At 39.9% G+C, this 25,875-nt stretch overlaps 2 protein-coding genes across 2 annotated transcripts in view; one reads left to right on the forward strand and one right to left on the reverse strand.

Moving 5' to 3' along the window:
- CKS2 (CDC28 protein kinase regulatory subunit 2) overlaps positions 1-25,875 on the forward strand; it is a 974,690-nt gene that overhangs the window by 746,784 nt on the left and 202,031 nt on the right. The gene's annotated exons all lie outside the window — the stretch shown is intronic.
- Positions 1-25,875, reverse strand: part of SHC3 (SHC adaptor protein 3) — a 172,436-nt gene that overhangs the window by 85,184 nt on the left and 61,377 nt on the right. Inside the window, exon 2 of the mRNA XM_050761272.1 lies at positions 21,703-21,773. Coding sequence (XP_050617229.1) covers positions 21,703-21,773 — 71 coding nt within the window. The remainder of the gene's footprint in view (positions 1-21,702; positions 21,774-25,875) is intronic.

Consider the following 25,875-nt stretch of genomic DNA (forward strand, 5'->3'; position numbering starts at 1 on the left):
GTATTGAGAGACATAAAGCAAGATCCGAATACATGAAAACTCATGCTATGTTCCCAGAGATAAGGATGAAACATTATTACAAAGTAAATTCTCCCCCAATTAATTTAGCAATTTAATTCAATTATAATTGTCAACCTAATTGAGATCTTTTTGCACTGAAGAATATGTTAGAGTGCATAAGAAATTTCAAAAATTGTGAAGAAAAATTTTAAAACAACAAGGAAGAATAGCAAGGAGAAATACGTTCTGCCAGATGAAAATCATGACTATAACACAACCAAAATCAGAACCAGAAGTTAATGGCACACAAACAAATGCCTCAGCAGAAAACAAATGTTACCAGTGGACTGAAATTAAGTGTTTAGAAACAAAGTATGTGGCAATTTAAAATACAGTCCAATGGCATTTCAACACAGTGGGGAGATTTGGGCCAGGCTATCTTATTACAGGTAAACTAAAAATCCATATATAAAAGGTAAAGTAAATGAAAATATTAAAATATTAGTTTGATCTACAGTGAAGCAGATTGTCAAAACAGGAGAACTACAAGCCATAAAAGAATGACTGGTGGATGCACTCTAATAAACATTTTTAATATAAAATTTACCATTTTAACCATTTTAAGTGTGCAGTTCAGTGGCATTAAGTACATTCACATTGCTGTGCAACCATTACCATTATCTGCTTCCAGAACTTTTTCATCTTCCCCAACTGAACTCTGTACCCATTAAATAATAATTCCACATAACTCCCCACTGCCTCATCTGGCCAGCCCCTGGAGACCCCTATTCTACTTTCTGTCTTCATGAATTTGGCTACTATCTAATAAACCTTTTTAAAATGATATGGCAAGATATTTCCTGCACATACAAAATATGCAAAACCTCCCTCAAATTGATAAGAAAGTAAAGAGACTCCAATAAAAAAAATGGGTAAGTGATGTGAACAGGTAATTCATAAGAAAGAAAATGAAACCAATCAGCATAGAGATGTGAAAAAGTGTTCACATTTCTGATATGCAAAAACACTCAAAGGAAAACAATAGCAACTATTGTTTTGATGATAAGACTAGTAAAAAGTGATAGCATTATTAGCACTCAGTGCTGCAAAGTTGTGGAGAAAGGGCCACTTTCCTAAACTGCATGTGATATGTGAATGTCAGGAGTCATCTGCAGCAGCCCACCTGTTGGAGTGTGGTTCAGCACAGAAGGGTGGAGGGACATCGAGGGCCCTCACAGCATTGTTTTGCCTAGCAAAACAAAGCAAAACCAGGAATTGTTGACTATATTATCATATAGCCACACGATTTGCAACTATAAAAAAGTCAGGTTTTAGACCCCAATCTACTGATCCATTCAAGGCAAAAGTAGATTGTGGAATGATGAAGATGGTATGATTCCCATTTCTACCACAAAAGAAGGAAGGGGTGTGTATATGTGTGTGTGTACCAAAAATTCTGGAAAGCTATTAACACTGATTATCTTTATCTTTTCTTTCTATACCTTTATCCTGTTTGACTCATTATGAAAAGCATCTATTGTTTTAATTTAAAAAAATTAGTTCATGTTGTTGCATGCATCGGTAGTTCATTGTAATTCATTCCTTTTTATTGCTGGGTAGTGTTTGTAGCATGCACATATCAAATGTGTTTATCTGTTCACTAGTTGATGGATAATTGGGCTGTAGTTTGAGTCTATTACAAAGAATGCTGCTATGAACATGGACATACTATGGACATATATTTTTATTCCTGAATAGCATGGTAGATTCATCTTTAACCTTATAATAATCTGTCCACCTGTTTTCATAAGCTCCTGTACCATTCTGCATTCCTACCAGCAATAACACACAACACGGGTAGCCCTCAAAGCCTTAAGCTAAGTGAAAGAAGCTAGACACAAAAAACTTTGTACAGAATGATTCCATTTGTATTGCATAGAATTGCATAGAATGGTTCCATTTATAGGAAATTATGGAAAAGGCAGAATAATAGTGCTAGAAAAGTGGTTGCCTTGGGCAGGTGTTGGAAAATGCTACTGACTGAAAAAGGGCACAAGAGATTTTTGGGAGTGGAAGAAATGTTCTTGACTGCATGGATTAAGTAATCAAGAATCAATAATTCAGTTACTGTCTAATAAACATCTTTAAAATGATAAGGCAAGATATTTCCAGCACATATAAAATATGCAAAAAGCTCCCACAAATTGATAAGAAAGTAAAGAGACTCCAATAAAAAAAATGGGTAAGTGATGTGAACAGATAATTCATAAGAAAGGAAATTAAACCAGCCAGCACATAGATGTGAAAAAGTGTTCACATTTCTGGTACACAAAAGCACTCAAAGGAAAGGACAGGGGCCTGGGAGAGGGGTGTGTTACTGATGGAGTGGGGAACGGGTTTTCTTCGGTCTGGAATATTCTGATCTGGGTGACTATTACTTAGTGAATGCATACATAAAACTCCAATAAACAACACTTAAGATTCGTGCACTGGTCGGGCACGATAGCTCATGCCTGTAATCTCAGCACTTTGGGAGGCCAAGGTGGGTAGATCACCTGAGGTCAGGAGTTTGAGACCAGCCTGGCCAATATGGTGAAACCCCGTCTCTACTAAAAGTACGAAAGTTAGCTGGGCGTGGTGGCAGGCACCTGTAATCCCAGCTACTTGGGAGGCTGAAGCAGGAGAATTGCTTGAAACTGCGAAGCAGAGGTTGCAGTGAGCCGAGATTGCATCATTGCACTCTAGCCTGGGGGACAGAGTAAGACGCCATCTCAAAAAAAAAAAAAAAGAAAAAATAGATTTGTGCACTCTATGACACCTCAACAAATTCATATTTAAATCCCAAAATTAAAACAAAAACACCAGGCAGCAGGCTTGGGACGTAATTTGCTGTGTCATTAGGAGCCATTGTAGTTTCTGAAGCTAGGGAAAAATATGTCGAAAGTGATTTCAGAACAGGAATTGGCCATGTTTTCAGGAAGCCCTGGTCAGGGAAGAAGAGTTGACCACATTCTCAGGGGATGAATATGAGCATCAGCCACTGGGTGAAGTGACAAGGCCTGGGAAGGCCTAAGGTGGGGTGGAAGGAAGGCAGGGGCCCAAAAAGCATTTCAAAGAAGAGCACATACAATTTGAAGATGATAACTCAATGACATGCAAAAGGTAGGAAGATTGTAGAAGTAATAACAGCCACAATTGACATGTACAGAGTGTTTACTAAGTGTCTGGCCCTTTTCTACAACTTTGCACATGTTAATCTTTTAATATTGTAGGGATCATTATGATTTCCTTTTCATTAGTGGAATCTGAGACCAGAGAGGGTAAGTAGCCTGTTTGAGGTCACACAGTAGGGAGGCAGAGGTGAGAGTGTTTTCAACAGAAGCCCTGCATACTGGAAGGAAGATGGTGAGGTCAGTTTGGGACACCTGGCATTACAGTCATGAGCAAACACCCACCACTTGACATCGGCAAGAGCCAATGTCAACTTGCATGCCCAGAGACTTCAGGATATAAAGCAAAACATGATTCAAGTGCAAAAGATCATTCCTGATAAAGCCACGATGTGATACCCATCAGAATGGCCACTAACAACAACAACAACAAACAAACAAACAAACAAAAAACAGAAAACAAGTGTTGGCGAGAATGTGGAGAAATATGAACTGGTTGGAGTATAAAATTGTGCAGCTACTGTGGAAAACGGCATGGCAGTTCCTCAAAACATTAAACATATAATCGCCATATGATCCAGCAACCCCACTTCTGAGTACATACCCATAATAAGTGATAGCAGGGACTCAAACACATATATGCACACCGTGTTCATGGAAGCATTATTCGCACTGGTTAAAAGGTAGAAACAACCCAAATATCCTCAACTGATGAATGGACAAACAAAATGTGGTCCATGCAGACAATGAAATATTATTCAGGCTTAAAAAGGAAGGAAATTCTGACACATGCTACAAGATGGATAAACCTTGAGGATATTATGCTAATGGAAATAAGTCAGTCACAAAAGGACAAATACTATATGACTCCACTTAGATGAGGATGCTAGAGTAGTCGAATTCATCGAGACAGAAAGCAGAATGGGAGTTGCTAGACTGGGCGGGGGGAGGGGGAAGTGGGGAGTTGTTGTCTAACAGGGACAGAGTTTCAGTTTTGCAAAATGAAAAGCTCTGGTGATGGAGGGTGGTGATGGTTGCACAACAATGTGAATGTTCCTAATGCCACTGTGAAAAATGGTTTCAATGGTAAACTTTATGTGATATATATTTTACCACAACTTAAAAATAAGTAGCAACTAAGTAAAAGCCAAAAAAAACTGTTCCCAGAAAAATCACACACCGAGAACTGTGGGCACAGTCACAGGGCTCAGTTGCAGCCTGACACCAGGGCAAGGACAGACAGACTGACTTTCATATTGATTTTTCTCTCTTTCTTCATTCTGAGCAAAATTAGACCTCCAGTATTCCAAATTCATCATCACTTTGCGATGCATTTTCATGCCTGTAATGATAGAATTCCTGCCTGAGGCTATAAATAATTGAGCTAAGACACTTCCAAACCTGGATGATAACATGTTCCTCGTGGGACACCGAGGCAGCATCCCTCAGCACTCCCTGTCCTCCGCAGCTATTAAAAGGCTCTGTGGGTGTCTGGCCACATGTCAGAAAGTGCTGCCTCAGAGGTAAACAAACCACAGCTAAAAAATAATAAATAACACATAGAAAGCTATGCACATAGATTTCCAAGGAGCCAGTTCTCTTCAACTACCCGCACAAACGGTGAATACGCATGAGAGAGGCTTGTTCAGATAAAAACAAGAATTCAACCAAACATGTAAAAATGTTGCCTGCTACTAAGTAGGCATGAGATGATTGGAGATTCCTAGAAAACCAGGAAATCCTTACTTGCTTTGGTCCCTGGGGTTCCAGGAGCCCAGAGACATGAGGCAGGCTCCATCCAGTGCACCCCCAAGGGAGATCTGTGCTTTGACTCCGCTCCTACTAAATGTACAAGGGCTTACAAGCTAATTTCCATGAACACTAAGCAAATGGATTGGAGGGGTAGACAGTGATAACATTAATATATGCATATAACGTACAATTAAATTAATGTATTGACATGATTACTTAATATTACTCATAAAAGGAAAATGAGGGGCACGAGATTCTGTATAAAGTGTGACTGAAAAGAAAATACGTGGAAAATTAACTGAAAACCCCAAGCTCTCTTTTTGTATATTTCTTTGTTTTCTAAAATTTCTCTAGTGCATATGTATGTACTACTTTTATAATACAATACAATTTATTTCTAAAGAATGTAAGTTAGTGTGGTGCAGCTATTTTAACCCCCAGCGGACATTTGGCAAAGTCTGAAGGTTGTCACAATGTTAGGGGGAGATGTGCTACTGGCATCTAGAGAGTGAAGGTCAGAGGGGCTGCTAATCGTCCTAAAATGCACAGGACAGCTGGTCCCAAAGATCGACCATGTCAAGATGGGGAAGTGAAGATTGCTTTGTTGAAACAGAAGAGAGCAAGACAGAATGGCCAGAACCTCATAAAAGTACCAGAGACAATGCGTGATGGTGACAGGAAGGCACTCAATCCTTGCAGGTGTTCAACTGCGTGGACCAGCCAGGGTCCACCAGACAGGGCGCTGCAGGACCGCTGGGTCAGGAGAGGATCTCAGCAGCAAGGAGGCCACCAACCAGCCCTGGACACCAGCAGGCAGCGCCCAGAAGGTGCTTGCTCTCTTGAAAAAAAAAGAAAGGCCACAAGCCATCTCATCAGAGGAGGCAGGATCAGATCCAACATCCAACAAAGTACATCTCTCTTAGCAGTTATTTTAAGTATTAAATTGCATTTAACTAAATTATAGGAAATTACAGATTGGCCAATTTAATTTAATTTTCAGTGCTCAAAGGCTTTACTTCAAAAGGAACTATAAGTTCCTAATCTTTATATAACAAGTCTTCATTTCTCAAGGTTATAAGCAGTAAAATGAAAACATGAAGAGAAAGGACTTTATATCAAAGCACTATGCCAAACAAAAGAAGCTGTGTTTTCTAAAATAAGTGACTTCCATCCTGCTAAGCAGATGCAGATGTACTAATCTTCATTTTTAAAAGGCCCTGGGGGCAGAAAGGAAGGAAGAATTATGGAATATAACTTTTTCACATGGAGTTTGTCTCATGAGTCACATCTTCTGAGCTGGTGCTCTAAGCAGCTTGCTTCATTTTTAGTCATTCCCCTGGATTCCTGAAAATGTAAGATTTTGACAAATAATGATTGAGCACCTACTATGTGCTGGGCCAGGAGCTCCTACAGGCCTTTTCTGAGGGCTGCCTGTCACCTCTGTGGGTCACCAGAGGACGCCTCCCCATGGGTTCATCAAGGAATCTCAGACCCAAGTTTGCAAAGTAATGGGGTTCAATCTCCATTGCTTTTAGACACTTTAGACTTTGTGCTTTTCCAATAATAAACAAAAAATATTAATAGCATTTAACGATGAGAAAATGCTTATGATTGATTCTAAAGGAGGAAAGATGAATCTGACATTTTCTATACAGTTGGAACACTATTATATCAAAAATGCATATAAAAATATACCATCTTAATTAAATCATCAAAGCTGGCATCATCAATATTGGGCCACATCAATATTGGAGGTAATGAGGACATCAAGTACCTCCATGATAATGCACTGGGGAAGGACACAACAATTTCTATTGTCTCCTGCCAGGAATGCATAACCCGACGCTAATCATGAGACAGCAATAGGCAAATTAAAATTGAGGGAAATTCTATAAAATAACTGGCATGCACCCTCAGAAAATGTCAATGTCAAGAAAGACAAAGAAAGGCTAAAGAACTATTCCAGATTCAAGGAAACGAAAGAGATGTGACAACAAAATGCAATGTGTGATTCTAAACAATCCTGGAATGAAGGAATAAAATCATCAATGAAGGACATTATGGAACAATTGATGAAATTTGGATTTAGACTATTAAATTAGGTAATTGTGTTCTGTCAGTGTTAAAATTCCTGACTTGATCATTGTGCTGTGAGTATGTAGGAAAATAATATTGTCCTCAGGAAACGTGCACTTAACTAGTTAGGGTTGAAGAGGTATGACATCTCCAACTTATTCTCAAATAGTTCAGAAAAAAATTTAGGCTGGGCACAGTGACTCACGCCTGTAATCCCAGCACTTTGGGAGGCCAAGGTGGGCAGATCAGTTGAGGTCAGGAGTTTGAGACCAACCTGACCAACATGGTGAAATCCTATCTTTACTAAAAATACAAAAATTAACCAGGCATGGTGGTAGGCACCTGTAATCTCAGCTATTCAGGAGGCTGAGGCAGAAGAATTGCTTAAATCCGGGAGGCGGAGGTTGCAGTGAGCCGAGATTGCACCACTGCACTCTAGCTTGGGCAACAAAGCAAGACTCTGTCTCAAAAAAAAAAAAAAAAGGAAATATGCAGGATTCCTTTGTTGTACTCTTATATCTCTTTTATAAGTTTAAAATCATATAGAAAGTTTGAAAATGCACAGAAAAAATGAAGAAATTACAAGCTATATTTAGTAGAATCGAAGGAGCAAGTGATTGTAAAATAGATCATATTTTATGTTTCACAAGTAAAGAAAAACTATAGTCAATAAGATTATGACACAACACTTTCCTATCACTTAGGCTTTTTCTTTACACTTTTAGAGAACTCTTTTAGACTTGCTAATGGATCAATTTTTATTCTATATCACTCTTTTGTATATATAAAAACAAATAGGTAAGTGAAATAAGTTAAAGTTATCCTCCAACTTCTCCACATGCCAATTTCAACACTTCTGAACCCTTTGATTCAGAATTGTTCACGTTTGTGTTTTTCTATGCAATATCATCCTCTGAGCCACCAAGAACGTAGATGATACAGCAGTTTTTCAAAAGAATATTCATGGTTATTTCCAGTATTTTCTTCCAAGCCACTGAAGTCTATCCTGTAAGCTTTAATGCTTGACCTTTCCAGAAGGGATCAGGGAAAGGACTTTGGCCCACAGTGAGGACTGTCATTCCCTGAAATGATGTTGTACTGATCACTGAGCTAATTCTGTCAATACAAACAGCTCCAAGTGTGCCCATGCTCAAGACCAACAGCAACTATACAACTGCCATGGGCCTGGCAGAAGCAGCTGTGAAGACACCATGAATATAAACTGCATCGATTTCAGAGATATTAACAAGTGAAAAGGGTGCATCTTGGAATTAAAATGTGATATTTAAAAATCTTAACAGTGTTGAGTTTGTGGATGGGAGGTCATTCCAATTTTGTATCAATAAGCACACATTAATTTGTTGGTGTTTCTGTAATCAGAAAAAATGAATGCATTTTGATCCACAAGACATAGTTATTTTCTCTAAATCATGCCTGATTTTTATCTGTGCATTTCCTATGTTTCCCATCGCACAACCTTATCCATTAGCTCAGGTCTAAGGAGCTTTTCTGCTGTAGAATTCATTAATTGACCCAATAAATGTTCATTAAAAGCCCATGAGATATAAGCAAAGGCCAAACTCAGATGGTGCCTTCAAGGGTCTTAAAGTCTGGTTGCAAAGAGAAGGTACCACTTAGAACTGATTCAAGATGCGTATTTTTTTTTTCATATTTCTGAAATCGCTGTGGGCCAGGCAGCAGTCATGAGGTAGTTACCATTTCCTGCACATATGCATCAAAGCTTGCAGAACGGGTATCGTTAGTTTGAAAGAGAATTCCAAAAAAGTTGAGAGCATTTTAAGAGTCAGGTTTATTAGGTATAAAAAACCTTTTTTTAGATGTTCAGTTATGAGGGTTTTATTGTTGCTGTTGTTAATTTTTTGCAGAGATGGGGTCTCACTATGTTGCCCAGGTTGGTCTCAGACTCCTGGCCTCAAGTGATCCTGCCTCAGCCTCCCAAAGTGCTGGGAGCTACCATGCCCATCCTCAGTTCTATGAATTTTGAAAAACCCATATAGTCACGTAACTATCATCAAATCAAGAGATAGGATAGTTCTTTTATCCCCAAAAGGTTTCTCCATGCTCCTTTTGTAATCAATATCTCTTTTCCCCACTTCCAGATCCTAGTAACCAGTGATCTAATTTCTTTCTCTACAGTTTTACCTTTTCTAGAATGTCATATAAAGGGAATCACATAGTATGAAGCTTTTTGTATCTGGCTTCTTTTACTTAGCATAGTGTTTTTGAGATCCATCCACATTGTTGTACATATTACTTGTTTTTTATTACTTAGAATTACTTCATTTAAGTCTGTTCTTATGCTGATTCTACACTGTATTGATGACTTCAAACTGTGAATTCTCTTTGAACTGATTTTCAAAATTATTTTGGTTATTCTAGATTTAAGAATTAGCTTATCAATTTCTACAAAAAAACCGACTGGTACTTTTATTGGAATTGCGTTAAATCTATAAATCAATTTGGAAAGGTTTTCACTTTTTTTTTTTCTTTTTTGAGATGGAGTCTTGCTTTGTCATCCAGGTTGAAGTGCAGTGGTGCGATCTCAGCTTGCTGCAAGCTCCGCCTCCTGGGTTCATGCCATTCTCTTGCCTCAGCCTCCCGAGTAGCTGGGACTACAGGTGCCCACCACCACACCCGGATAATTTTTTTGTATTTTTAGTAGAGACAGGGTTTCACCGTGTTAGCCAGGATGGTCTCGATCTCCTGACCTCGTGATCTTCCCACCTCGGTCTCCCAAAGTGCTGGGATTACAGGTGTGAGCCACCGTGCCTGGCCAGGTTTTGACATTTTAACAATACTGAGTCTTTAGTCTATGAACACGGTATATCTGTCCATTTATTTAGATCTTTAATTTTTCTCATCAACGTTCAATAGTACTTAGCATATAACTCTTACACATATTTTGTTAAATGTAACACTAAAATATTTTATGTTTTTATGCTATTGTAAATGGTCGGTTTTCAATTTTATTTTCCAATTGACCTTTGTTAGTCTATAGAAATGCAATTGATATTTGTATTTTGACATTGTATCCTAAAACCTTGCTAAACTCACTTATTAGTTCTAATAGCTTTCATGTAGATTTGTCAGGATTTTCTATGTAGATGCCCATGTTATGTGCAGAAAAAAGATGTTTTTACTTTTTGTCTAATTTGAATGGATTTTATTTTTTTCTTGCCTTACTGCATTGACTTGCCTTGTTCTTGATCTTAGAGGGAAAGTATTCAGTTTTCACCATTAACTATGATATTGGCTGTAGATTTTTAGTGGATGCCCTGTTATCAGATTGAGGAACTTTCCTTCTATTCCTAGTGTGTTGACAGTTTTTATGATGAATGTATGTTGAATTTTGTCAAAGGCTTTTCTGTATCTGCTGGGATTTTCATATACATATATATATATATTTAATTTGCCAATATGGGGAATTACACTGATTTTTTAAAATGTTGACTTGAACTTACAATCCTTGGAGAACCCCAACAGGGTATAATGCATTATTTTCTTTTTGACATATTGCTTGATCCAATTTGTTTATATATTGTTAGCATTTGTGTCTAGGTTCGTAAGTTTTCTTTTCTTGTAATGCCTTTGTCTGGTTTGGGTATCAGGATAATACTGCCTCAAAAATAAACTGGAAAGTGTTTCCTCCTATGTCCTGGAAAAGATTGTGGAGAATTGATGTTATTTTTTCCTTAAATGTTTGGTAGCATTCACCAGTGGTACTGGTCCTGGAGTTTTCTCTCTGAAAAATTTTATACAATCATTTAATTTATTTAACAGATATAGGCCTATTCAGATTATCTATTTTTTCTTTAGCAAACATTGGTAATCATATCTTTCAAAGAATTTGTTCCTTTCATCTAAGTTGTCAAATTCATTAGCATCAAGTTTTCCCTTATTATTCTCTCAGTGTCTACAGCATCTGTAAGGATGACGGCCTCTCCTTTGTTCCTGATATTGGTCATTTGAATTTCTCTCTTTTTAATCTGTCTAACTAGCAGTTTATCAGCGGCATTGATCTTTTTAAAACCCATCTTTGGTTTTCAATATTTCCTCAATCTTTTTTCAGATTCCAAATTTATTCATTTCCAATGCTCTTCAAATGACCTAAGGGACAATAAAACTTAGGAAAAAAATAGATGGTAATGACTCTGGATCAAGAAATGATTCTGTATATTCAGACTCTGAATTTGAAGAAAATTTTAGCAATACCTTTTTTATATTGCTTATATTTTCCTTTTAAGAGATGTACAAGTGATGGCCGGGCACGGTGGCTCACACCTGTAACCCCAGCACTTTGGGAGGTCCAGGTGGGTGGATCACGAGGTTAGGAGATCGAGACCATCCTGGCTAATATGGTGAAACCCTGTCTCTACTTAAAATTACAAAAAATTAGCCAGGCGTGGTGGCGGGTGCCTGTAGTCCCAGCTACTCGGGAGGCTGAGGCAGGAGAATGGCATGAACCTGAGAGGCAGAGCTTGCAGTGAGCCAAGATTGCACCACTGCACTCCAGCCTGGGCGACAGAGCGAGACTCTGTCTCAAAAAAAAAAAAAAAAAAAAAAAGAAAAAAAGAAAAAAAGAAAAAAAAGAAAAAAGTAAGTGATGTACAAGTGTTATAATGATATGTCTATGTCTGTAATAACCCCAAATAGCATTTTCAATATATATAGACTGATTCTAAGTGATATGAAAGTGTTGTGTCATATTTTAATTGGCAGTGTTTCTTTTTTTAGTAGTTATAAAATAATGAAGTATTTAACAGCAGATGATACAGTACGTCCTCACTTAATGTCATGTATAGGTTTTTGGAAACTTTGGCTTGAAGCAAAACTATGCACAGCAAAGTCATGTCATTATACCATTGGTGAGAAAAAAATATTGGTTTTGTTATACGCCATTTCACTTAAGGTTGCGGTTTCTAAAAACCCATTGATAATGTTAAGTGAGGACTTCCTGTCTTTAAAAGTAGATGAAAAATGGTCTGTGTCTTTAAAAATTCAATATGATGTGCAATGAAATCAAAGTCTAGATGAATACGGACATAGTGGCCTTGTAGCTCAGGACAAAGGTAAATCCATCTGTGGCTGAATATTTAGCCTGGAAGGTGATGGTAGGGCATGGACTGTGGACCAAGAGAATGGACAGCAGGCATTCAGTGTGGAGGATACACTGAATGGGAGTTGGGAGGAATGTTTGGAAAGGTGTGCTGCAGCCAGGCAAGTGGAACTTAACATTGAATGCTAAGTTAAGAATATTTTCATTGTGTTCGGCAAAGAATAGATAAGCAACAATGTTTAATAGGGAGTCATATGTTTGAGGTACATTAACCTATTGGCAGGAACAAAGGAAACTGAAGGAGAGAGTGACAGGAAAAAGAGAGAAATGACAAGGGAGCTTCTGAGGGAGAATCAACAGGTATTCGTCATAGAACAGGGAGAAAGATGAGATGAAACCAACTCCAAGCTTTTGAGTTTGGGAGACCATGTGGATTGCAGTTACAAGAAGAATTCAGAGATGGGAGCCAAGCCTGACTCCAGTAATAGAGAATCGGGGAAGTTACGAGAAGTAATGTTGCAGAGCCAGGACTCAGGACTCAGCAGCTGCTTGGCTGTCTCCAAAAAGACATGTCCAGCAGGCTAGGCTACTATAACCCAGGCCTGGACCTCGAGAGAAAATTCGGATGTGAAGATAGAGATCTGTGACTTACATACCTGGAAGTGTTGTTGGAAGCAATGAGATTATCAATATGGAGAGGATAAAATAAAAATGAGAATATCAGTATTTGTCAACATGTTTGAGCCCTTGCATTTCCTAGGCAGCATGTTAAATGCTTTTCAGACATTAGCTCAATTAATTCTCAGCCCTATGATGGAGGTGCCATTGTGATTTCCATTTTAAAGATGGGGGGACTGAAAAACAGAGGACTTAAGTTACATGCACAAGGTCATATTGCTGGAAAGCTGTGGACCCTAGAGGAAAACCCAGACAGTCAGACTCTAAACCTACTACCAGAGGCTGCCTCTGTCAGGAACAAAGGGATCCCTATGGAATGATATGTTTGGGAGATAAGTGAACTCAGAGGAAGAGACAGAAAAGGAGCAGTCAGAGAGGTACATTGTGACACAAATGTGCTTCTGGCATGAGGATTATAAAAATGCTCCATGCCAGATGGTTCTCAAGGAGAGTAGGGGAATGAACACCACGGATGCATTTTATGGATTCTATTTAAACCGTTCTCAGTCACCAAGTCATCTATGTTCTCCATTTTTAAAATTTCTGGATGAGTGGGATCAATTGAAAAAAAATAAATAGAATCGTTTTCAAAGCTGTGGTTTCATAGACGGTAGTTGCAAATGGTTCTAAAGTTAAAAATAGAACTCTAAAACACCGGTTCTCAAACTGGGGTATCTGGATGGGCAGCATGAGCAACCCCTGAAAACTTGCTGGAAATTCACCTTCTCACACCTCTGACCTACTGAATCACAAAACTCTGTGGGGTCGGCTCAACAATCTGTGTTGTAACTAACTCTGCAGGTGATTTTGATGTACGTATGCTCCAGTCTGAGAACCACTATTCTAGAAAATGAAATGATTTAAGTATGTGTAGCAAATCTTTGAGGGCCCTGTCCCAAGTCAAAGTGCCCACAGAACACAGCCCAGCCCCGTGGCCCCTCTGCAACCAACCTGACGGATTCTTAAAGGAATTTGTGCCGCAGTGGAGCCCACATTAGGTGAGGAGTACTTTCCCTCTGCTGTGATGACAGAGACCTTCTGTAGTTTGCTGTCACCACCTCGAGCTAGGTAGCACCTTGGGGGTCTCCCATTTCCTCCTCACACCAAGCCCATCCTTCCTCAGGTTATCTATTCTCTCACCCACCAATCCCACCTTTCCCCACTCCATCCCACCCTTCATTTGCTATTTGAGGTAGTGAGTGCCTTATCTTTTCTATAAATTATTCATATTCAATTTTGAAAGAAGATTTCCATGTTGTTACATATCCTTTTACTATTTGGGGAAATTCAACTAAGAGTTTCTGAAGCACAGAAAGGAGGGGCGTCACCGTGCCTGGGATGAGCACAGTCAGGTGAACGCAGGCAGTGCAGTCTTCACAGAGGCCACACTGCCCCCACAGCTGACCCTTCTTCTTACATGCACTTGCCCGCTGCATCCCAGCCGACTGCAACTGCCTCTCACAGACTCTACCCTTACACTCGTTTTCTTTGTACCCTGCTCAAGACCATCTCACCATGGAGGTCAGCAAATGCATCTTGATGGTCTTGTAATTAGCGTGTAATTTCCGTCCTCCAAATGATGCCCCTCTGTACTTGTGGGGTTTGCCAGTCCTCCTGACGTTCTGAAGGATGCAAGCCCCCTTACTCAAGCAGCAATATAACTGCTACTCCTGACTTTAGTCTCTGGGTTCAGACTGTTCTAGCTCAAATCTTGACTTTGCCTTTTCCTAGCTATCTGGTCTTAGACAATTTGCATAAACTTTCTGATCCTGTATCCTCATCCCCCAAATACATACAATCTGCCTCCCAAGGTTACTGAGAAAAGACCACACATACCCTCATCGCTATCTGAAATTACTGTGCTGAACTATATAAAATTGCTGATATTTGGATCATTTCATCTATAAAAATGGCATGTTCACGTGGTTCACCTTGATATCCTACTTAGGTATATGTTTGTGTATTTCCCTCTCCCCACAACAGAAGGTAAGCACTTACTTAGTGTTTTATCTTCAATATCTAAACAGTGACTAGACACGGTAAGTGCTTGCTGTTGAATGTATGAATGACACTTTAGTGCAGTGTCTGGAGCAGGGTAAGTATTCCATTCTAGTGTCATCCTCATCCTCATCATTAGAATTAGTAAAGCAGGAACACAGAATGAAATATAGATAATATGAGCTCAAGTGAAAATTAATGCCACATCACCACATATTTTCAATAACTTCAGCTTGTTGCATCAAACCAATCTTTCTCTTCAGTTAGAGAAAACACCCCGGATTGAATTGGTTGATATTAATAATAGCAATACCAATCAGCAATTGAAATTATTATACACAGAATTTTATCAGGAGTGAGTAGCAAAAGGAGATTCATGGTAATAACCCCGTGCAGATTTATTGAACATCTACTATGTGCCAGGTGCGGCCCCAGCACTTTCAGGTCTCATTTCTATGTCTCTCAACAAGCCTTGAAGCGCGGGTGTCATCCCTATTCTCTGGATGAGGACCCCACCCCTAGAGAGGTCAATCTCATTGGTGGAATGAGTGTCTCTGCCGAGTGTCAGTGTGGGCTAGTACCCAGGAACCCTTTCCTCACCCCCTAGAGTAGGAAGCTTACCCTACATCAACAGGCTCTGCTCCAAGTGGTCAGGAGTTTGCTGTCCAAAGACTGGACCAGGCAGCTGTTCAGAGGCGCCTCAACCAAAAAATCTGATTTAGAGAGTCAGACATGGGAGCCGAATGCTCTGACACTGCATGGCTCCAGCCAGTGCTGTCGCCTGGCAGGCCGTGACACTCTGAGCTGCATGGACAGTCCTGTAAATGCTGCCATGCTCCCGGGAGTGCCTGCACCTGGTCTCTGCCACTCCAGTGGTGGCTTCTCCAGCTTTCTCAGCCCACACAGGGCAGCCTACAGGAGCAGGGGACTGTCCTTCAATAGTGAGTGGAGGCAGTGGGTGAGCAGACATCCCAGCTTCCCCAGTTCCTACACACTTCCCCAAAGGGCCCAGCGCCCACAGCAGGACCCTGCTCCAAATGGTCCTGGGGGCGGTTCTCCCCTCCCACTGGCTGTGCCCACCCCTGCCACTGCTCCCTAGGTATCCTCCCAAATAGGCTCCTCGCACCAAGTCTCAGGGGCTGCTGGGGGAATGCAACAGAAGATACCTTTGGTCTAACCAAGAAAACGGCTTGTGGGGCCCTTCCCTGCACCACAGCTGGATCAGACATTTCCACAGTGATGTCTGTTTAACGTCACAAATGAAAATAAACCTACTAGATGCATTATGTTTGAAGGACTGAACATGAAAATAGAGCAGAATGAGGCCTGGAGGAAGCAGAGCTCCAATCCTTGTGTTTCAGGGCTCTGCTGGTGTTCTAACAGCAGGGAGCCTCGAGCCTAATGGATGCAGACTGTCTCCATGGTCCTTCGCTGAGCCTGACTCGGGTTCCTACTCTTTGGCAAGCATTAGAACTGCTGCACAGAGTTGGACCGGCTAAGGGACTGTCAGGAGTGACCACCTACAGTCCAGTCACCCTGATGGGCTGGCTGGAGAACTCGGCCCAAGTCATACATCTGCCATATTGTTGGGGGAGAAATTCACTCTGGCTTAAATGTTCCCTCCCTCCTCTGGGAAATCTCCCAGACTGGCAGGGACCCTCTTCCATGTTTCTGGGGTAGTATCCCATGCCTGTGGTGAGTTTGTGGCCCCTTGCCCTGTGACTCTGGGCTTCTTTTCTGGGTTGTGGTCCCTGAGGATTCGTAATCCCTGCGCCCCATGTCTAATGCATTTTTGCATACAAACGCCCATGAAGGCGACACAAGGGTATGATATTATTCTAGCTGGTGTTAAAATCAGAGTAACAGTGCAGAAGTGAAGTGGAGGCATCCAGCCTGCTTTATTCCAAAGGCAGGATGCACATGCACACAGGCAAGCTGGTGTTTTCAAAAAGGACTCTAAACCGAGACAGCACCAACCTCTTCCTGCCAGGCTTCACCCCTCTGCAGGTGCAGGCTGAGAGAGGCTTGACCATGAAACATGCTTAGAATAAGCACATTTAGTAAGAGCCTGTAAGGCTAAAATCCAAAAGCTAGCCATTCTGCACCACCCAAATGCACAGGGATCAGGGTTGGGGGTGGGGTGGGGTGGTGGGTAATTCACATGACTGCTCTCTGTTCTAATTCCTAGATTCAACCAGCCTCAGAGAATCTACAAAAATAGATTCACTCCTTTCTCTTTCCCTGGCACGTTTAACTTAAATCAACATTAAAGGTGTTTATTTTGCAGTGAACAAAGAATTCTGAAATATCATAATCAAGTACATGTACCACATAAATATTTCAGTCAATGATGAGCCGAATAGATCAAGGTGGTCCCATAAGATTATAATAGTGTATTTTTATTTTACCTTTTCTATGCTTAGATATGACAGATACACAAATACTTACCATTGTGTTCCAACTGCCTACAGAATTCGGCACAGTCACATGCAGTGCAGGTTTGTAGTCGAGGAGCAACAGGCTGTGCCCAGAGCCCAGGTGTGCAGTAGGTTAGAGCATCTAGCCTAAGTGCACTCTATGATGTTCGCACAATGACAACATTGTCTAATGACGCATCTCTCAGAACCTATCCCTGGCCAGACACGGTGGCTCATGCCTGTAATCCCAGCACTTTGGGAGGCTGAGGCGAATGGATCACTTGAGCTCAGGAGGCCCAGCCTGGCCAACCCCACTCTACCAAAAAAAAAAAAAAAAAAAAATACAAAAATTAACTGGACATGGTGGCATGCACCTGTGGTCCCAGCTACTCAGGAGGCTGACGTGGGAGGATCACTTGAGCCTGGGAGGCAGAAGTTGCAGTGAGCCAAGATTGCACCATTGCATTCAAGGCTGGACGACAGGAGTGAAACACTGTCTCAAAAAATATATATACATATACATACATACACACACACACACACACACACACACACACACACACACCCCATCCCTGATGCATAACTGAAGTCTAATTAAAGATTAATGGAAATCTAATCTATGGGTAAGATTTCTTATCAGATCCAAGGAAGCCCATGAGTTAAAGTCCACTTTGTTTTCTATACCATGTGCCAGTTGTAAAAATACCTTAGCATGGTTTATATAATGGATTTCCAAATATGCGACCCTCAGAGTTACATCCTAGTGTTTGCAAAAATGAGAAAGTCACCCTAACACTAACAGACTGCCCTTCCTTAGCACAGAACAGCTACAGCCAATTCATGCCCACTTAGTAGAGTTCATGGTACCCACTCTCAAAGAAGAAATTATTACCACAAAATCTGAACAAAAAAATATTCAGATCCCACTGCCCTGCATATGGGAATACACATCATTCAACTGGGCAGGTGTAATGGAACCTTCAAAGCATTCCTCAACTTCTGACATTCTCTGTGGTTCCAAGGACGCCTGACCTTACCTGCCCTTCTTCCTCAACGTCCATCTTCCACTCCACACAGCTTCTCTCAGCCTAGGCCAGGTCCTGGGGATAGGAAATTCTCTACAAACACCACAAATATCTTGTTAGTAAATGCAGTCTGTCTTAATACTACACAATATGCATTGTTTCCATCCCCAAATGAACTTGTGATTAAATGTCCATGCAACACAGAAATGTCTGAAGAGAGAGGTAGAGGGGTCGCAGAGGATGCATGGGTGAAGGAGGTCCCTCCCTCGGGTTATGATAGCCAGCATGCAGTCTGGTTGGCCCCTCCCTTTCAGGAAGTTCAACGAGGATGCATACCCAGGCTCATGCACACAGAATACATACATAGAGTTGGGATGGAATGCACATGGATAAGGATGCTCAGAGACATGATGGAATGGAAGGATTGTGTGGAGAAAGTTTTTACCTTGGGCTTCTGTTTTCTGAGAGTATTTATAGAATGTTGGAAGCCAGAAGTGACTTGAGAGCTGAGTTTTGCCAAGCCTTCCAAGCGAACTCTTAGAAGAGAAGACAGGGTGGACAGAGTTGCAAAGCTGTGCTGAGGTCTTGTCTGGCCTGCTGTCCTTCAAGGTGAAGATGAAACCCACTGTGCAGAGGGCTGGCAAGCAGACCACCACCACGCATGCCAGGTTATGATTCTCACCAACATCTTCAGGCATCTCCAGGCTCCTGCTCCCTTCTTCATCTCCCAGGGCTTGTTTGCCCTTTTGTTCAGACTCAAAGCTCTACTGAATGCTTAACACTTTCATACCAAGATCACATGGTTACTCAGCCAACTTCTAAGCAAAGTCTCTCCCATGAAACATCCAACAGAAAAATATGTAATTTCATAGCATTCAGTCCACTCATGTACTGATGGCTGATCCACATGTTCCTTCATTTATACCTATGCCTCATTGTTTTTTTAAGATAAGCAGGCAACACTCTGAACTGCAATACACACACTGACATCAGTGATAAATGTCTCCTCAGAACCCAGCCAGTACACTGAAAAAGAACCAAAAGGAAATACCTTTCCAAAAGAAAGACATTTTCCTTTCACAAGTTTAATTTGGCTTTCAAACTAAGAAGATTTTATGCATATTCCTGGGGAGTTTTCAAAACACCTCAATTCTGAAGTAGAGTCCTCACATTTTTGTATACAAAGTAAAATATTGGGAGTGAAGTTCAGCTGCAGGGACAAAATTTTAAATTAAACAGATAAATAGGGACTAATAATCTGCTTATAAAATATTTTTTAATAAAAGTTGTGACTGGAGTGCCTTTGGAAACCAGTTTTCCTGGTGCCTGTATAATATAACCTAATTAGGACATTAGATTTCCCTATAAACTATAAACTTCCAAGAATTTCTTTAGTATATAAAGTAAACCATGGCAGTGGAGTTTAATCACAGGTACGTTTAACACTTACTTACTATGGAGACCTTAAAAGCTCCACAGTGTGCTACATTTACAAGACATTGCTGTGTATTCTTCAACTGGATGCAAAGGGTTTCATTCTGAAGTTGATTTGTCAAATTGTTTCCTTTGAGTGACCTCTAGCTATTAGCTAAAGTAAGAAACATGTCACCTGCTAAAAATGATGAAAGAGACAGAAAGCATCATGGAGACAAGAAAATGTAGCTTTCAAGAAGTCTAATAAAACCCAAGACAATTCTGGCACAACTAGAATTCAACACCAAGTTTCTTAAGTATAAGAATCATGCTTCATTTGCCCCATTATGCTGCTTCACCTTCCCAAAAATCTAAATGGAATGGGATTGAAGAAAGACATCAAAACCTCCAAACCCAACAATGTCTGTTCCAACTGCTTTTTTCTACAATGTTATTATTACTTCTGCCCATTTGGGTTGTACCCCAGAGAGTCCCAGGAGTTGTATCCTCATCAACGAGCAAACTGAATTATTCACTTGTTCCCCTACCCCACGACTACCTCAAGGAGCAGGGCTTGTTCTGTGCCCCTCAAATGCCCCTCAATCATTTATGAATACACCTTTCTCCAACACTGAGAGGCCTAGCAAAGCAGGACAGCCACATTGTCCAGTGTGTTGTGTGTGCACAATCAGTAGTAGATGCTTAATAATTACATTAGGAGAACTAAAATGGCATGAAATCACCTCAGAAATCCTAGCGTCTAGAAAGGGAACCCGGTAGGAATGGTTGACAGTTCTCTCCCAATTAACTGTCATTCCTTTAAAAACAACCACCACACAGGAGAACATGACCAATTTCACACAGTTCCCATATTCCTCCAGTCACTGGCACAGTGCTCTGCCCACCATGATGCCACTGGCATGCCTTTTCATGGGTAAGATGAATAAATGACTAAGAAAACACTCAGGCTTCTCTTTTAACCACAGTGCTCTCTATTCAAAATACCACTCCATTGTCTTTGAAATTTTCATAAACTATTTTCTACAAATATGTGGAAGTGGCTTTCTTCCTTCATGTAGATTACTGATGTTGGTACATGCATAACCTGTGTGTCTCAAGGCACTTAGGAAAGAGAGAAAAAAAAACAACATTAACTCTTTGACCATGAATTTCTTCAGTGAGGAGAAAGAGGTATTATTATGGTACAACAGAATTGAGGTGTGTATGTTTCTCAGCAGCTAATGACTACAACCAGTTGCTTTCTGAAGCTCAATCTTTAGACTCGGCTTGCTAATCCAAACGTATACAATAGAATGATTTGAATAAAGTAAATATGAGGCATTTTTCTGAGGTCACTATTTAAATTAAGCTACTGCATAAGTGCCAAAGCAACCTAAGTTCCTTGACCACAGAAATGTAGCAGTTTCACAGACTCTGTCCTAGCTTTCCAGTTCTCCTCTTCAAGCTGGCTTGAAACTGGCATTTTTCTAAAGGTGTAAGCTCTACTAGAAGCTATACTAGAGTATAAAATTTTATTTTTAAAAATGCTTAAATATTGCCCCCCAAGAAGCTTTCATTCTACTTGGTGGTGGAGAATATATAAAACCTGTTCAAAGTCACAGACACCTTAAAGAATTGGTCTGCTTACTGAATGACCTACTCCCATGGCTGTTTCTGCTTCCAATTCTATGCATCTTACTCTCTGTGTATACTGTTGGAAAGTCTTTCTTGACATCTTGATTTTCTTATTTAAAAAGTACATGGTTCAGTACATTTTAAAATACCAATCTTGTGTTACAGTTTCACACATTAAAGAAACAAACATAAATACTCAGCTGCTCCATATGTCTGCAGCTAAATTATAAAAAGAGCGTGCAAGGGCAGAGTGTCCTTCAAGGTACTGTGGTTGAGAGATATACATCACAAACATGGACGAACAAGCCCATGTCTTGAGATGAGAACAGTCCTGACTCACTGTCACCAGTAACCAACCCTCCAAGGGCTGGTCTTTTCCTCTAAAAATGTTTCAGCTGTTAACCTCTGAAATCCTTCCTTCTGAAGTAAAATCACAGGAGTCCATTTTCAAGAGAGCTTACCTGGTAATTTGTGTTCTTGTACTGAAGTCAAGAGACCTCATTGAGCGCAGAACTTCAATGCACCCCAAGTACTGCAAGGGGAAAAAATGTAAATCGTGAGCCCTGAGAGCTGAGATAAAGAGACAACTCCTAACTACACAAGGGCATTTTGGGGAGCCATATATATTTCTTAAATCACATTTTAACTTTAAACTCTAGGGTGAGGCTTTGTTTTTGTTTCTATAAAAGCAATAACTCACAGCCACAAGAAAATATCATGAGTGGTTAGATTGGCACTACACTGGATTTTTCTAAAATTAGTATTAGTATTTTCATCTTATTTGGATGTACACTTTTTAAAGCTTTTATGGAAGTATAACTTATATGCTGTGAAATCCAAGGATCTTAAATGTTTAATTCAATGATTGTTTAAACATACATTTGCCATGAAACTACCACCCAGACCTCAACATTGCATTTCTAGTCTTTTGAGGCTTCTACAGGTTTACAATTTTTAGAGAAAGAATGAAAACATGATATGACCAACATTTTCATCAACATTAAATGTCATTATCTAATAAACATATTTTGAGTTCTATGAACTATAGATTACCCTCAAAGGTGATTTACTTTGGTTTATCAGAAGGCCCTCTTCTGCATGATCATAAATTTTTAGAAGCTCAGATTTATACATCTAAATGTATAGCTAAATTTTGATCAGTTTCACACATGAAAATGTACATGTGTAAGTATATGGACATAACTAAAGTTATGGATAAAGAACTAGATCCAATATTTATGTTCCAAAGCCCTTGGGGAGTTTGAAGATACAGATGTTTTAGATAAATGCCTTAGATTTAGCAGGAGGAGATTTCATGGTATGGTACAGAAAAAACTGCATTTGAATTATTTAGAAAATGTGAATTGGAGGCTGGCTTTGTCATATCTTCTTATAAAATTTTAAAAAATATCTGAGCCTGTCTGCACACCCATAAATGTGATTATTACTCCCACCATTGCACCAGTACCAATATCACTAGTCACTAAGATATGTGAAGACCACAACAAACTTTGCAGACTCAGGGGATTACCATACCTAACACCATTAGAGTTATATGACTACCACAACAAACATTATCATGGAATTACTTGAATACCTCAACCACCGTGGCTGCGTTAAGAGAATACCACTACCAAGGCAGATATTTGAATAGCACCACCACCATCACAGTTATGTGAATTCCATGACCAATGTCATAGAGAAATATGAATTAGGCTACCATCAACATTGCAGAGTTATGTGATTACAACAACCAACATCATGAGTTCATGTGAATAATAGGACCAATGTCACAGAGTTATGTGAATACTACCAGCATCAAAGCCACAGAATTATCCAAATACCAGAGCCACCATTGCAGAGTTACGTGAAAACCATGACCTATGTCACAAAGTTATATGAATACCACAACTGACAACAGAGTTATCTGAATACCATGAACATCAATATCATAGAATTATGGGAATACCACCACCACCATGCTGCTCCAGAATTATGAGAATTATGAAAATACCACAAAAAAAAAAACCAACGTGGCAGAGTTACACGAATACCACCACTATCATTGTGGAATTATGTAAATATGCCAATGCCATAGAGTTATTTGAGAACTATGAACAATTCAGAGTTATGTTAACACTATCATCACCATTACAGAGTTGTGTAAATACCTGCCCCACCACGGATGTATACAGTCAGCCCTACATGTGTGCAGGTCCCACATTCACAGATTCAACAAACTGTGGATTGAAAATAGAAAGAAAAACAATAAAAGCAATGCAAATAAACAATATAGTAACAACTATTTACATAGCATTTATATTAGGTATCATAAATAATCTAGAGAGGATTCAAAGTATAAAGGAGGCTATGCACAGGCTACATGTAAATACTATAACATATTATATAAGGGATCTGAGCATCTATGGATTTTGGTATCCTACAGGGTCCTGAAACCACTCCATGGATGCTAGGGGATGAGAATATTTATATAAATAACATGACTAGAGTCACAGAATTATGCAAACACTCCATCCATTATCACAGAGTTAAGTGAAAACTATGACCAATGTTGCAGAGTTATATAAATACCACCACCATTGTTGCAGTTATGATTTGCAACCTCATCCAACATTACATGTTTATAAGAATACCACCAGCAGTAACACCGCAGTTACGTGCATATAATCCCCACCACTATCATAAAATTAGGTGAATACCACTACCACTGATGTTGCAGCATGATGTGAATGCCACATTCAACATGACAGAGCTATGCGAATAGGCAACCAATGATACAGTTATGGGAATATCACCCACACTACCATCACAGGATTATGGGAATAGCACAACCAAGTTGCAGGGCTATTTGAATACCATGACTAACATCACAGTTATATGAATATCATGACCACCAGAGTAGAGTACCACCTGCATCAACTTCACATAATATATGAATAACATGACTGACATCTCAGAGTTAGATGAGTATTGCCTCCTCTGTCATTGCAGAGTCATGTCAATGTCACCACTAATAACCTCACAGATTTATTAGAATGACACAGCCAATTTTGCAGAGTTATCCATATACGACCATGACCGATACCACAGAATACTGTGAATACCACCATGACCAACACCACAGAGGTACATGAATACCACCAATGAAAATGATGCAAAATTATGTGAATCCCATAACCTGCAATGGAGTTATATTGACACCATGTTCACTGTCAGAGATATTATAAATACCACAACTGCCAATGCTGCAAAATTGCATGACTATCATGGCAAATGTCGTGGATTCATGTGAATACCACTGCCACCAATAGAGAATTATGTATATACCATCATCAGCAATGTCACAGTGACATGTGAATATCACCAGCAGCACCAATGCATAATTATGTTAACACCATGATCATCTCAGAGTTGCATGCACATCATTGTGAACTGCACAATGCACGTCAACCCTACTACTACCAACATTGCGGAGTCACGCAAATACCAGGACCACTTTCAAAAGATTGTGTGAACACCATGAGTAATGTCATTGAGTTATATGACCACCAGCAACAACACTGTAGTGTCACATGAACAGCAATGACAATGTCACAGATTTACCTGAATACAACCGCCACTCTTGCACTTAGAGTAACACAACCACCACCATCATCACAGAACCATGTGAAGACAATGATCAGTATCACAGTTATGTGAACAGCACCATAAATATTGCAGAAATATGTAAATACTACCAACACCAACGTCACAGTGTTAGGCAAGTACCACAATTAATTTCACAATTATGTGACTATCAGCAGCAGAACCATAGCACAGTTATGTGTGTACCACCATCAATGTTGCAAAATTACATGATACTGTGGTGAAGGTTGCAATATGGGACTATTAGGACAAATTTCACAGTTATGTGAATCCCACCATCAACTCCAATATTGCAGCCATGTAAATACCACAACCATGAGTGCAGAATTACATAAACATCACCAACAACAATGTCACCATGTTATGAGACTAACACTACCACAGTGTTGCACAATCATGTCAATGCCACAGCAAATGTTGCAGAGTTATGTGAACACCATGACAAACTTTGCAGTCTGTGACCACCATCATGGTGTTATGTGAATACAACCAACATCACAGAGTGACGTGGATACACCTCCACCACTATCACAGAGTTACGTGAATACAACCACCACCACCACCACCACCACCACCACAGAGTTTATGGATACTGTGGCTATTGCCACAGAGTTGTGTGGATACTACAACCAAAGCTGCAGAAATATGTGAATACCACCAACACCAACACCACAACATCAACAGACATAAAAACCACAACTGGCATCACAGTTATGTGAATACCATAAAAAATGATGCAAAACCGTCAATATCAACACTCAGAGTTATATGAATACCATGACCTCCCATGTCACAGTTATGTTAGCACCATAAACAATGATGCAAAACTATGTCAATACCAACACTCAGAGTTATATGAATACTATGACTTCCATGTCACAGTTATGTGAATACCGTGAACAGTATCACTGAATTATGTAAATACCACCACAAACATCACAGAATTATGTGAATACCTCCATCAACGT

This window comes from Macaca thibetana, chromosome 15 (assembly GCF_024542745.1).
Source record: "Macaca thibetana thibetana isolate TM-01 chromosome 15, ASM2454274v1, whole genome shotgun sequence".
Lineage (NCBI taxonomy): Eukaryota > Metazoa > Chordata > Mammalia > Primates > Cercopithecidae > Macaca > Macaca thibetana.